This window comes from Amphibalanus amphitrite, unplaced genomic scaffold (genome assembly GCF_019059575.1).
Source record: "Amphibalanus amphitrite isolate SeventyFive unplaced genomic scaffold, NRLGWU_Aamphi_draft 000027F_arrow, whole genome shotgun sequence".
Taxonomy (NCBI): Eukaryota; Metazoa; Arthropoda; class Thecostraca; order Balanomorpha; family Balanidae; genus Amphibalanus; species Amphibalanus amphitrite.
In genome coordinates, this window is record NW_024881523.1 from 1,113,531 (window position 1) to 1,128,472 (window position 14,942).

Genomic DNA, 14,942 nt, shown 5'->3' on the forward strand with positions numbered 1-14,942 from the left:
AGCTACTGATACTACTACTTTTGGGTGGAACTTACTTGAGCTGTGCGGAATAGGGAAGGTGCATTGACATTGCTAAGACCAAAATGGCAAGATTTTCAAGATAAATGACAATAAATTAAAAAAAAAGAAATTGAATAGCATGAAAGAAATGTATAAAGGCTTGTTTTTGAAGCAAAACGTGCAAAGTTTGCGTGGTTGCGAACCCGAACAAACTTGCTGAATGCTGTCATAAGATTGTGCCACTGAACTCAGCAAGTCATGCTGCCAATATTGAAGGAAAAGAAAATAATAGTAATGTAAAATGTAAATGAATCCATAACTGTTGTGTGTGCACTTTGCTGATATTGAATGCATGTGTATCTTGATCTTGCATGCATGAGTCATGCAGGGATCATGTTAAAACTGGCTGTAAGTATTGTGAGTTAGTTTTGCTAAATTGTTGAGGCACCAGGCAGATTGCGGCCGAAATGTTATTTGTTTACCTCAGCGCTGAAATTTCTGCACACAGAGTTTTCAGATCATGCGCTGAAATGTTCATGCAGCCCGTCCGTTACCATTACACTGGTCATGTTGACAGTGACAAGGATTTTTTCCCAGTCTCATGTTGAAATACTATAATAATTCACTTAGCTTGATTTTAGCTTATGTTTTTCATGCCAGTTCCTAGAATAAAGCAGCCAATATTTTCTGTCATGTGAGAAATAAAATGACAATATGCACAATTGCGGGCTGTGGCATGTTGTGAAGTTTTCCCTTGTTTATTGCTGAGGTTTTTCCAGTCTCTGCTGCAAAAACGGTGGTAAATCCACCGTCGTCCGACGGTTTCGATGACGCCAATCATCGGCGAGTGTTGCTGTGATGGCCGACCTGACTGAGCGCACAGCGGCAGCCGCCGTCGCCAATAACGACAGTGAGGACACCTCCGAGTCGGACGGAGACGCCGCCGCGGACGACTTCACCGTGCTGGACGAGGTGGAGCGCTCGAGCCGACAGGCCGTGCACCGCGTGCGCTGCCCGACTGGCTGGCGCACCCGCAGCCGATTGGCGACCGGCGGCCGGCGCCGGCCAATCTGCCGGCGCTCTGCCCCGAGCTGCGCGCCCGGCTGGCCGCCGAGGGCATCGAACAGGTGTTCCTGGTGCAGGTGACGGTGCTGCCCGAGCTGCTGGCGGCCGCAGAGTCGCCGCTGCCACCGGCCGACCTCTGCGTCTCGGCGCCGGCCGGCCGCGGTTAGACGCTGGCGTTCGTGCTGCCGCTGGTGCAGGCGCGGCGCCGCGGTGCGCCGGCCGCCGGGTGCGTGCGCTAGCTGTGCTACCCACACAGGCGCTGCCCGCTCAGGTGCCCGCCGTGTTCCGCCAGTACGACGCCGACACGCCGCTCTGCGTCCGGCTGCTGGGTGGAGACACAGTGGCACGAGGGGGGGCACCAACTGGTGGCGGTGGGGCCGCGCGGCCCGGTCTCCCTGGCTGATCGTGGTGAGCAGGGCTGCGGAGTCGATGGATTTTCGGCGACTCCGACTCCGACTCCGACTCCGGCTTTCAAAAACCAGCTCCGACTCCGACTCCGACTCCGGGCAGAATTGTCGACTCCGACCGACTCCAACTCCCGACTCCGACTCCGCAGACCTAGCAGGGCTGCGGAGTCGACAGATTTTCGGTGACTCCGACTCCGACTCCGGCTCGGGTTTCTAAAATCGACTCCGACTCCGACTCCGACTCCGGTCACAACTGTCGACTCCGACCGACTCCGACTCCGACTCCGACTCCGACTCCGCAGCCCTGGTGGTGAGCACTCCCGGCTGGCTGATGGATCACATAACCAGCGCCGAGGGCTTCTCGCTAGCGCACCTGCGCTACCTGGTGATCGACGAAGCCGACCGGGTGATCGAGATGGCCGAGACGGGCTGACTGAAAGCGGTGGAGCGGGTGGCGGCGGCCACGGCCCGCCGCCCTGCATCGCCGGCCGGCTGACGGCCGCTGCAGAAGCTGCCGTTCTTGGCCACCCTGTCACAGAACCCGGAGGCCGGAGAAGCTGGAGCGAATGTCGCTGTTCCAGCCGCGACTGCTGGTGGCCGGCACGCAGTGTCCCAAAATCTGCCAGTTTGGGTGGGAAGGGGCATCCAAATCAAAATAATTTTCCGCTCCCACATCCAATTTTCCACAACAATTTTCACTCCCTATTCTACCAAAAGAGCATCTGCGCGTAACTTTTACCTACTCCATATTCGATTCAATAATCTTATAGGTAAAGCAGCTCCCACATCCTCCAAAATTCACAAATAAACTAATGATCTCTGTTTTCCCTCTTTCTCTGCCTTTCTGACTGACATTGTGACGAATATTCCCCTCTGACACCCAAGCCAAAATATGATTTTGGGACACTGCCGGCACGGCGGCCGCCGCCGTCGCACTGTCCGGTCAGTTCGTCGGCAGGTTCACCACGCCGGCCGAGCTGAGCGAGTCGTTCAACGTGGTGGCGCCGCAGCCGCTGAAGCCGCTGCTGATGCACAATTTGCTCCGACAGCCCGACTGGCGGCGCTCGCTCGTGTTGGTCAACTGGAACGAGGCGGCGCACCAGCTGGAGCTACCGCTGTCGGTGCTGGGCGCGCGCGAGGCCGAGTTCCCTGGGGCAGTGCCGGCGGGCCAGCGGCGGCGCGCGCTAGCTGAGATGGCCGCGCTGGTGTGCTCGAGGCTATGGCGCGCGGTATTGACGTGGACGCCGTGGACGCGGTCGTGTCGTACGACCTCTCGGCGCTGTTGAAGGCACACTGCGTGCGTCGGACGGCGCGCGTCAGCCGGGCCGGCCAGGCGGTCACGCTAATGTTTGAGCGGCAGCGCAGCCATTTCCAGCGGCTGATGGCGCAGGCGGGCAAGGCGGACGGCCGGGTGCGGGAGACGCCGGTGCCGCTGTACGAGCTGCGCCAGTACGAGGCGACCTACGTCAGTGGATTTCCACACTAGCTTCTAGTTGATCGCTTTTTTCACCTTTTTATGCTCATCGCTCATGATTTATTTACATTTTAGAAATATTACAATGAATAGGTTGTCATCAGCCTAGAAAAGTTAAAGTAAGTAAGGCGTTTTTAGTTGCATAATGTATATTTGTTCATGAACACGGTTTTAACGTGTCATAACTCCCAAATACTTCGATATTAGACCCGAGTTTTGCAAACCAGTCGAAAGGCTTAGAGCGATCATTAGGTTGGGGCGTAGCCGGACGGCTCGACTGGGCGTGGAAGCCGGCGAAAAGGTGGTCACCACGCGATCATCATGTAAAGCGGTCTCCGTCGGACGATTGTGTCCGTGCGCAACGAATGATCTCGGCACACGTGGATGAGCTCGGCAGGACTCTCCACTGAGCGGTACTGGGCGCAGTCGAACGACGGTCGACGAAGCTAGCGCAGGTATTGTTACGAGCCGGACCAGTGTAGCGGGGCCGGAGCTTATATTGTTTGCTGTGTGGCGTTCCTTCGTCTTGACCGGGCCCGGCAAACGGGGCCTGCATATCGGCTGAAACCACCTAGCCGGGCAGCATGACCTCCACCTCGCCGAAGTGGGGCGAACGACCGCCCTCAGCCCTGCAATGACCGCGGTGCAGTTAATCTGGGTAGGTATCTTCCTGAGGTAAGACACTCGCCTTGGCACAAGGCTTTATATAGGCCTTGGCGAATCCTTAGCCCTCGGTCCTAGAAGTAGGTGTAATGCAGTGCGCGCGAAGCCGCCTCGCAGCACCGCAGTTCACTCGCTCGGCAGCGGAACTGTCCGTCCAGCTTCAGGTGGCGCCTCTGGGAACAATATTTGCCGCTTCTTCCCCACTCTTTTCACATCTAGGAAAGAGGTGCGACTCCCGGATCCGTCGGGAGCGGGTCCCATCTATCATAGTCCCCACCTCATAAAAGGTGGGAGTGGGGGTCCATACATTGCGTGCACGTTCGACACGATGATTTTCTACAAGGTGCGACTAAAAGCAGACAAAAAGGTAAATTGCAACTTGAAAGTATTGTAAAAAATGAAATATAATAGGCTGACAGGAAAAAAGATCCACTTAAACGCACGCTTCCTATCGTCACCTTCATAAATGACGTAGGTTTACAATTTGGTGGTCTTGTATTGGCAAGTTTATTATGATCTATTTTGCGGTTACAACTATTAAAAATATATATAATGTTTTCCAATAATAATATTGCTAAGTATTTGTGCTATTTGCATTAAAAAACGCGCTTAAATTTAATTAAAACATGTTTTAAATAATTTATCAATCTCCTTGACCATATATCGATATAAAAATATCAGCTGACTGCCGGCGACAAATATTTCCGGCCGAAGTCGGCTGGAATTTTTTTGTTGGTGAAACTCGTGGCTGTGTGGCGGCTATTTTTTCGGCTGGATATTTTATTTCGGCGGCCGGCTGGTATTTTTTGGTAAAACTGGCCTCAGCTCACCTTTTGTGCGAGTTTATTATTAAACGCACTAATAGGAATGTCACACTTGGTATGGTGTGGTGACGTAGAGGTCAGTCGCTGTGCTTAGCTTACCACACCCCAGTGACGCAAGAGGTTTACGTCACTGTGACCTATTCTGTTCGGGTGAGCTTACAATTGTTTGAGTGACTTGACAATATTATTCAGTGAAGTATTTACCCACCATCCAGAATGACAATTAAAAAGATCACATCCAGGAGAAATACAAAAAGATCAATGAGAATGAATGATAACCATTGTTCCGATGATCTTTCACCAGGAGCACACACTTCTCAGCACCCATGTAGCCGGTTCGCCGGTCGGTGGAGCTACCAAGGTTCACCACGCCGTCTGAGACCGTTCGAAGCCGCCCTCGCGGCAGACCGTGACCTCACGCTCGGCCGGATCGGCGCCGCGACCGAGGGTCACCAGCCAGCCGCGGCGCCCGGTCACGGTCGACAGGGGGCAGTCCCAGACACAGCGGGAGGTCAGACGAAGCCACGACGGCGACCGAGAGGACGGTGCAGAGGGTCTCTAATTCGCTCCGCTCATCACAGTCAGAGCCTGCTTTACCGGATTCTGCACTCTGCAGTACTCGAGCTGCGCAGCTCTACACACTGAGCTGATTGAAATCATCTTGTATTTGATCCACGTGCACCTACCGGTAGTTCACACAATAGCGAGGGTCGAGCTGCATCGTTGCATCATACGAGTAGGAGCGGAACTGACGCAACTCTCCGTGGAAAAAGCTACAAACCAAACAGAAAGTCGCCGCTGCAGATCCGCTTCGAACCGTTGGGTATTTTTCTATATTTGATGATGATGAGTTGGGTTGCTGGACACCGAAATTGCTGAGATGGTCAGCTACCAACTTTTCTCTTCTAATTTCCACAGGCCCTGCATACCAATACTAAGGTCCGTAGACAGAGGTAATATGCATATTTGCTTAATGTATTGAGTGAGTTAATAATACACCGTATCACGACACATTATCAACAGGTCATCAAATGGCAATAGCACCCGGCTTTGGTCGCCATTGGCAGGTGAAATTTACAATTACCGGCACTCACATCTGCACAGTTTCACATCACTTATAACACAGCGTTATATTCACATATTCACAACACATCTACAATGCCATCACTACATCACAATACCCAATTATCTACATGGGTAGAAACTGTCACCCCACAAAGTGTGTGAAGTGCACAGCATAGGGGCTGCACATTGCTGGCACGCTTGACTCATTCACTGTTCTCCGACGTCAACTACCTACTTACTGTACTGTGAACCATTTCACTTTTTTGTGAACGTTACTTTTTCAACATTTTCAGTAATTTTGTTTGATTTACTTGTAACACATCCAGTTGTTCTTTTGTATTTTTAGCTAAAAGTACGGCCGACACAAGGTCAGTGTTTCGTAATCTTCCTGCAACAGATAGTATGCTGCATGTATATGAGGCGATAGATAAGTCGCAGTGAATACATGGAAGCAAGTAATGCCACCAAAAGATAAAAATACATCAAGAAAGAGAAATAATCAAACATAATCAGCAGCTGCCTATATTGATCGATGCTTCCTGTGCCTATCTGGAAGAACATTCAATGGCAAGACACCCTCTTCTATTTCATTATAATGGATAGAGAATAGCACAAACACCGCTCGTATGTGAGTACCCGGCATCACTACCCGTGCAAAAGTGACAGCTGAACCAATCGCCATGGATCTTAATTGGGTAATACTTAAGATTGCAACTAAACGAGAAGAACACTCGATGAGTGAAATCGCAGGTCCACTATCAGCCAAATCGCAGATCAATCGGATAGTGAAAGGCGGGTTAAAACGAAAAACAAAGGAAGCAAAACATATGGCTAAACGATCACTATGTTGCCAGTCAACTTCCCGAATCATCACTTAGTGACACACTGTCGCTTGAATGGGCAGTTGGCAACTTTCGCTACCCGATTCGAATCGACCCAAAGATCGCCCTTTCGTAGCCTCTGAAGAAATACTTGAAAGTGCAGTGAATCAGCATCCAGGGGGTATCCTGCCAAAAACGAAGTGGAAAACTTTTACTTATATGTTTATGGCTAAAGGGATCCGCGATAATATTGGTATAAAAACTCACATCTCTTCAATATGACGTTAAATAGCATTAAAACATTCATGATTGTAAAAACAAGAAACTGGTTAGTGTTCAAGTGTTTAAACGGATTATAAACAAGCTATGTACGAATAATTTTATCACATAAATGATGCATACAAATTATGCGTATCAAAACCGTTTATGCGGATTGAATTAAGCATGTGAGGAGTAAAAAGAAAAATAGGAGCGTTTGGCTACCGCCTGTCTTGTCCAAATCCAGCCGAATAACGAATTTAGCCACAGCTGGGCATCACAGATTATCCAGAACTAAAATATGTCTTTGTTCTTAAAATTGTAAAAAGCCAACGTTGGAAAATGCCGAACCGCGATATTCTGGGCGGGTGGTATACAGATAAGTGCGACCAAAAACTAATCTACGGAAAAACTAACCCATCCGTCATCCAGCTTTTCTCGAGTAGCGTATAACTCAATCCATTCATCAACAACGCGTATTTGACATGACATGGTTGATGACGTACGAGATGTAACACTCACGTCTGGAAGCCATCGAGGGCGTGTGTTAGCCGCTGCCGGATGAGGAAGGTGGCTACGATGCCGGCCACCCTGTCCGGTACGTCCTCGTGGACCACGTGTCCTGAGCGAGGCACCACCTGAATCTGGAACTTCCCTGGAGGAACAGAGAAGAGGGGTGAGCGACCGGCATGGCACAGGCCACTAGCGGCGTGCCGTGATATGGGACCCAAGTGACATGGAAAACTTCCTGTATCGGATTCCGTTCCTATTCGGTTATCGGACCCAGCCTGATGCTGACATATTTGATCAGGCATTTCGTGCGAAGAAAATATCGGCGTAGGCGGCCTGAGGCACCAGTCAACACCGGGCCAGCACTACACCTTCCTAAAAAAGGGAATTTTAAACGATGACTGCTGCCTTCCGAAGGAGTCCAGCTCACAATATTTTTTCCAAACGATACTCTTAGCGATCAGCGTTTTGTTAACAAAACAGCCCTCTTACCAAATTCACTATTCTCGATGGGATTGGGATGACGTGGTAAGCCCGAAATCCACTGCATGACCCCACGGAGACTGACCCTGCATCTGGCCGACGGAGAGCTCGCGGTCGAGCCGATCGATACCCGCGAGCAGCAGCACTTTTGGTGCCGGAGCCGACAGGAAGAGCGGCGACAGTCCGCGGAACCAGCCCTGCCAGTGCGGCTCCGTGGACGCCAGGTCTATCCGCCACGTGTACACCGGCTGAGGGGAGACAAAACGGTCAGTCAGAGCAAGCCTAATCTTAGAGGGATTATTTGTTGGAGGTGAGCTATGGCTAGTTTGAGCATAATTATGAATATTATGATGGTTAGTCGGGTCTCATTGATGGTTCGGGTCTCCGAACCATCTCATTGATGGTTCGGGTCTCAGGTCTGTCCAGGATGACACATTCCCTCAGGCAACCACGATGGCTCTGTGCCAGTACAGAATTCTGGTACAGAAATCAGTCTGCTTTAGTTTGTTTTCCTTATCCGGTCGATTAAGAAATCAGTGGCCCAGAGAAATTTCAATTGCGTCGATTCTGAAGACGACGCAAGTCGAAATATATCATAATACTTTTTGGACTTATTTTAATATCATTTCATTGTATCATGAGCATAAGGTCATTTTCTACCATCATAATATTAGAGGGATTACCTAGAGAAAAAAAAATAAAGAAAACCCCTTACACGAGCGATGAAATACATTTACGACATAAATGATAAAATAAAACAAAAAGTTTAAACCTTCGTCTATGAGCCGTTAAATATAACGGTACTATGCTAACCTCTTACAACAGTGATGCTGCTTGAAACACCAGGAGCGTTTCACCCGGCAAGTTCGCCAGTGCCTACTCGCATATGCTAAGCCAATAATTAACGACATCCCACACTGCGGGGCCACATCGGGGTTCGCCGCGACCGGTCTATGAACGGCTCTCTAGCGCTTTTCACCCGTTACGTAAGGAAAGCGCCATGAAATCGCCAATTGAATGTGCGTCAGCAAATTATTCCGGTATATCCGATTATAGCTTTCGCTCTAACCATCTCGCGACGGTCGCGAGCTGCTAGACGGGGTCTGGAATACGAACCAATTAGCCTGGCTTCGATGGTCGTTTGGAATGTCACATGTTCCTAGGATGTGATTTACAGTCCTGCATACCAGGACCTCTGCACGGATTGCAAATTTTCGAAAGGAATCAAAGCTAAAAGTATTCTCATGGATAATGGAAAATAAAACAAGATCCATGACATGCATCTTATTGTCAAAGGGATGCTACTACCTACCAAACGGGAATCAGTCGCCAGAGCTTCTAAGTAAACTCCATTGTAGCGAGTTAACGAGGACTTTACTCCACAAGAAATCGTACGAGAAATACAAAAGAAATCGCGCTAAGTCCTCGTTAACTTGCTATTTCACCAACTCCACATGATACCATCAAGAGAAACCCCATTGTTGAAACATCCTATGTACGGATAAGCATACCCCACAGTTGTGTCAAACGAGTAGGTACAAACAGAAACCCTTCCTGTCTCCCGCGCCTCACCTGGTCTGCAGTCGGTGACGGTGGCGAGTGGGCCACGGTCTGCTGCTCGGCCGACTCCTGATCCTTCTCCTGACCCTCCTCCTCCTCAGCGATTGTGTCGGCCGGAGGATGGGCCCCGCCCGCAGTCGGTGAGCCGCCGCCCGCCGAGGCCAGCCCGGAGGCTATGTCACGGGTGGCGGGCACTCCCGTCCGCAGGCTGGAGGCGACGGCAGAACAGTGTCGTCAGGCAATCGTGTGTCGGCATTGCGCAGTTCAGAGAGACATATCATAGATGAAAGAACCCGTGGACATGTGATTGTCAAAGGCAGCACGGCAAACTCCAGGACGTGCATGAGTCGGTCACCGAACACAGCAAACGCCACCTATCGCCACTCCGCCTATGGCGCCCAGCAAATATCGCTCCGACACTGGTAAAATATTGTCAGGTAAGAGATCTTACAGTGTCATGAGATCTTACTTTTTGAGTTGTCCTGGGACGGAGACCCGAGCCGATTCTGAGTTCCTCACTGCTCCAGACTTCAGGCTGAAATGAAGGCAGACTGTCAAGCACCAACATACTGCATTTTCGAACACCTTAATGCCCAAAACATAAGAAATATGAACCATTCGCTTGGGAAATTGACATATGAATGATCATCAATGAAATAAGGTTTGCCACCCGAGTCGACGCTGACAAGACAGACAGTGTCTCCTACTCAACTTTGTCCGGTACTCACCACCACTCGATGGCGTTCTGCACCGACCGAAAGTGGTCCGGCCTCCCGCGCAGGAACGTGTGCATGGCAGAGAGGGCGTCCAGCGCCGTGCCCTCGACCACGTCAATGACAACCAGGCCCACCAGCGGCCCGGCGCTCCAGGCGTGAGCCGTGTGCACGGCCAGCGCACCGCCCATACTGTGACCGACCAGCACGGTAGGTGGCGCGTCCGAGCCGAAAAGGGCACACATGACGCCGTTTACGTCACTGGAACACAGGGACAATCGGTAACTATCACACAGCGCGCACAGAGGGCAGCAGATCAGTTGAAAATATCCTCCGACCCGGCGGCACGCAGAAGCCGGGAAAAACAGTAGGGGAGAGTGGGGTAATTTGGCCGGTGGTGTAAATTGGCCGCCCCCACCTGTACGAAAGCTGATAAAAGTGAATGAAATAACTTTAGTCTCTATTCCTTTGTCATCGGCAGAACTAGCTCGAGAACAAATGTCAAAACTTTCCCCCTCTTAGTTTTATTCAAAATTAATAAAAGGTGAATTACGTTAGAAAATGGTAACTTTTACTTCCGTTTAAAAATTTGTATAACATGTAGTATTTGGGCTGTAAACGAATTAAAACATTATAGCGCTATTTTTTAGGGTGTTCAGCGGTTCCAAGAGCAATTTCATCTAGTTCTGTACAGCCATGACGACTTCATAGACAAAATTTTCAGAATGGCAATGTGGGGTTGTTATTTGGCCGGGACTAGCGGGGCAACTTGGCCGGTGCGCTCAGAGTCACTATGCTGGGACGGCCGAGTTGTCATGGTCAATTATACCATAAAAGACATAATTCATGACCAACTTTGACTACCTCGATGCCATATTTCCTATTGGACAGCTGTAAGGGCATGTGACGTCATCAAAGGTTACCTAACGCTTTTTTGCTAATAAATACTTACCGAAAACAGATACAGCCGCGCAAATGGTCTCATTGTGTTCAGCTCGTCAAGGCGCATCGAATGATATACATGATGACCTTGAACTCACGTAACCTTGAGATCAAGCGACCTGAGGTAACGTGACCTGAAGCCAACCTTGACCTTGACCTTGACCTCTCGAGGTCAACACATACATGTTTCGATGCGGAATGACGAGAGAATTACGATGGTGTTTTTAGTTTTGGCCTACCTTGATTACTTCAAAAGTTATTCGTAAAAAACTGTCATCGCATCTAGAGCCGCTAATTTTGACTTTTCGACCCCTGTGACGGCTGAGTCAACCTCCAAAATGCTTCAAATGCGTCGTAGGACACGCATCATTGCTGAATGTGAAGCTGACTCGCCTATAACAAAAATCATGGCCTCAAACTAACACCGGCCAAATTGCCCCACACCCCCGGCCAAATAACCCTGCTAGTGGGGCAATTTGGCCGCTTTGCAGACCATCGTAATACGCCACAATTTCAATATAAGTAGTTACTCAATCATTTCAAGTTTACTGTCCAAGAAAGTAAAATGTATGCCACACCTGTCAGCGTTGAGAAAATGCAGAAATGTGTTGTCGATTTTTAGTTACATCGTTTTCTAAAAAAAGCGGCCAAATTACCCCACTCTCCCCTAGACGGTTAAAGCGAATGGTCTTACCGACGCTTACGCCATCTACCAGCGTCAAGTATGCGACATTACAGTTTGGATACAGCTCTAACCTAGCTCCATCCCGGCTAGTCGGTCCCACCTGACGAGACGCTCCATGGACAGATCGTGTTCGTCCGCTGTGGCCGTCTCCCCGTGACCACGCAGGTCAATCGCCAGCACCTGGCACTCCACTCGCGACATGATCTCCTCCTGAAAACCCAGCACAGCCAGGCGACGGTCTGATACAGTGCAAAAGATACGGTGCAAACGACATTGCCCAGATTTTATTTCACAGTTCTTTCTATAAATAGTACATCGATAAAATAAGCAGCACTAGCCGTTTATGATGAGATTTCAGCTTATGAGTTGCAACACTTCGCCCATAAATATGAGAACAACAGAGAATCACTGCATATCAAGCCTAGTTATTACAGACAAGATCTTGAAAAAAAAAATTAACAATCATCTACAAGACGTGTCGCATACAGACTGACGAACTGACGATGACCCTGACCTGCCGATCTGACCAACTGACCCTGAACTGACCGTGAAGAGGGACCAGGTGAGGCCGCTGTAGCCGCCGCCGTGCAGCAGCACCAGCAGCGGGCCAGCGCTGCCGGCGCGGTACACGTGGAACACGTCTCCGCTCTCCAACCGAACCTCCTGGGCGCTGGCGAAGTACCGCTGCCACGTGGCAGGGGTCAGGTCACGCGCCTGTCGCCTGAGGGCGGGCGATATAACTATAAATTACACATACAAACTCATCAGCCCGAACTGACTTGACCTGACCCTTTGTCAAAGATATCAAAGCTCTGAGACCGTAGAATGAATTTCGTTTTTCCACTAATTAAAAGTGCAGTTGAACCAACTGGAACCCTTAACAGTTCACAGTATATTTAAAACACTATTTTTTTATAGAAACCTGCTCGCTTTCTCTAAAACGCCATTTTATGTCAAAACCTACTCACAGTATAACTGTCTTCTAGACTTACGGTGCAGACAACCAGACGGGTACATAAAAAACGCAGTTCTAACGAATAGGCAGCTTTTTATACAAGCTTCCGTTATGCAACAAACCTGCTACGAGATGAGCTGGGCCCAACTGGTGGAAGTGTAGGACACTTCATCTTTTGCAATTGTTTCTGTAGAGATGACATGGCAAAGCTGTGGCCCCCAGCCAAAACGTGACAGCTGCTCCTGTTCTTTATCACATCCAACAGTTCTGAAACAGAATGAATAGAAAACATAGAAAATCAAACGTGGTAGAAGTTACTGTCGGTGTCATTAGTTGTTAATGTCAGTAAGCTATCAGTATTGCTGGTGGCGCCCTGTGCCGATATCTTGCCATTAATAGTAGCCAAGACAGCAGGATTGTTTCGAAGCTTGCTAACACAGGCAGTGCTAGCTAGGAAGCCTCGAAACTAAGGAAGGGCCAGAGAAAGGTGCTGCCGCCTGGTGACTGAATCCAGAAGCTGTGTTTCACATTATCGATACTGCTGGCGCCACCTACGTACGAGTCAGCATCAATCTTTCCACTGGAGTGCAACACTGAATTTTGGGAAATTTGTGCATAAAAAAATATGGAAAAACAATCAAAAAGCCAATAGCATCGCATATTAGCAGGAAGGAATCTGTTGTTACACAGCACATAAAAGCATCAGCTCCTAACACTGCTCTGGTTTCAGCTCATCAGCTCCTAACATTAATGTTAACAGCTGTCTGCTAGGCACCCATAAAAAGCATATAAAAACTGCAACTTACAATGTCATAAAACCTGTTTTGAGCTCTTGCTAGAAGGAAATTATAAATGTTGTGCACTATGTTTACAATATCATGTAAAATTAGAAATCATTGATATACATCTGATTTCAGTTCTGGTCTTCTCAACAGTCAACTTTCAACAGCACATTACCAAAGCACTAATACAGGTGCCCTCTACCATAAAAATTCCTGTTGCTCATCAAATGCACTTGACAACAGGCAAATGTCTTCACTTCCTGTTCAGGCTTATTACAATACAAGCTCTAAAAACAAAGCAAGTACTACTAAAGTGAATATTTTGAGATGCAGAAGGGAAGGATTGAAATAGCAATGACAGCTTGTAGGTACGAAGAAAGAAGTATTGGCTTTAATACATGTGTATGTTAGATACCTACTCATTAGATGTAGGTTAGATTTTAGAAGTGTAGTTCAATATATTTTCTATTGCTTGGTTTAGTTTGGTTTGGCTGACTAAACCAAGTGGCAGTTAGCCAAACCAACAGCTTTGGCATGTTAAAAAGAGGTAGCTTGTATATTTGTAAGGATAATCTGTTACAATTTCTAATATTCAGGTGCCTAGTGATGCCATCAACATAAGTCCTTGAACAATGGTCTTATGTTGATCTTATATACCTACTTGGATCATGGATTGAACCAAAAAAATGATCGAAAGCAAAAGCAGATGGGTGCCTTAGCTTGCATGCAGTTTTAAACTATATCATGAAATATGAAACCTATTTTTGTTTAAAGTGACAAAGGCAGGATGCAGGACTGAATCCAAATTGAAATGGTGCATGAAAATGCACACTGGTACCTGCTTTTCATGTCCACCCAAAAAAAAAAATGCACTACTAGTCTTGCATCTTAGGACAAGCTACAGAAAACAGTAAAACTTCAGGATGCAATTACAAGTCATTTCTTATACTACATTTGCTTACAAAAATGCGACATATCATTTGAATCTTAATTTTGAAAATTTCAGAGCATTGATGTAGTGATAACAAAACCTGTAAAACGAGTTAAGCTTTGGTATTTTCGCTTTTAAGTTTGCGTCGCGATGCTAATAGCGCAAAATTGACATTTGCGGCGCGGATCAAAAGGCAGGTTTGGGTTACATCGCGAAACGGGCTCAGTCTCATCGATCAACTGTTCATCTAAAATCGAAATGCTTCCCTACCTCACCTTCTCAATGCTTTTTATGCGCTAATTGCTAAATAAGCGCCCTTCAGGCCAAACTATTACAAAGTATCAATCAAAACACACGATGCGCGGCTCACCCGCGTCCCGCGGTGACTTACGATAACAATAAAGTTGTCGAATCATCACGTGGTACTAGGTACTATTTTTTTATTGAAAATGCATCTATTTATATGCTTTCTTTTGTATTATTGTATAATTTTACGTGAATTTTAATTTACTTTCAACTTGTGGTCAAAGTTTCTTCAATTTGCTTCTTAATTAAGTACTTAATACAGATACCACAGACAGGGGAAACAATACCAATCTGCAGCAGCCACCATATCATGTAAAGGGAAACTTCCTGTTTCTCTCCAATGCTAGTCGTTGGAGTCGTTTTGCCCGTTTGATCCCTACTTCAGCAGTTCAGCGGAACGTGAAGCTGACCCATCACTGAACATGCGTGCTGGACAGTTTAGACAGTTATCCGCGTGAGTAGCTACCTACTTCCCAAGGCTATGTAAACCCAAGATTC

The 14,942-nt window shown here is 48.1% G+C and overlaps 1 protein-coding gene across 7 annotated transcripts; it reads right to left on the reverse strand.

The window, feature by feature from the left end:
* Positions 1-5,390: 5,390 nt before the first annotated feature.
* Positions 5,391-14,737, reverse strand: LOC122364414 (protein phosphatase methylesterase 1-like). Of its 7 annotated transcripts, none has more exons than XM_043334772.1 (10): positions 14,530-14,737; positions 12,548-12,692; positions 12,017-12,191; positions 11,571-11,680; positions 9,859-10,104; positions 9,600-9,665; positions 9,143-9,338; positions 7,656-7,818; positions 7,100-7,232; positions 5,391-6,505 (listed from the first exon to the last, which is right to left on the reverse strand). In XM_043334772.1, the coding sequence occupies exons 1-10, from the start codon at positions 14,552-14,554 to the stop codon at positions 6,487-6,489; spliced, it is 1,278 nt and encodes a 425-aa protein (XP_043190707.1). In that variant the 5' UTR covers positions 14,555-14,737; the 3' UTR covers positions 5,391-6,486. The 7 variants fall into 7 exon arrangements, with proteins under 7 accessions (XP_043190707.1, XP_043190700.1, XP_043190724.1 ...); XM_043334765.1 differs by having other exon boundaries at positions 14,509-14,532; XM_043334789.1 differs by having other exon boundaries at positions 14,495-14,532.
* Positions 14,738-14,942: the final 205 nt, after the last annotated feature.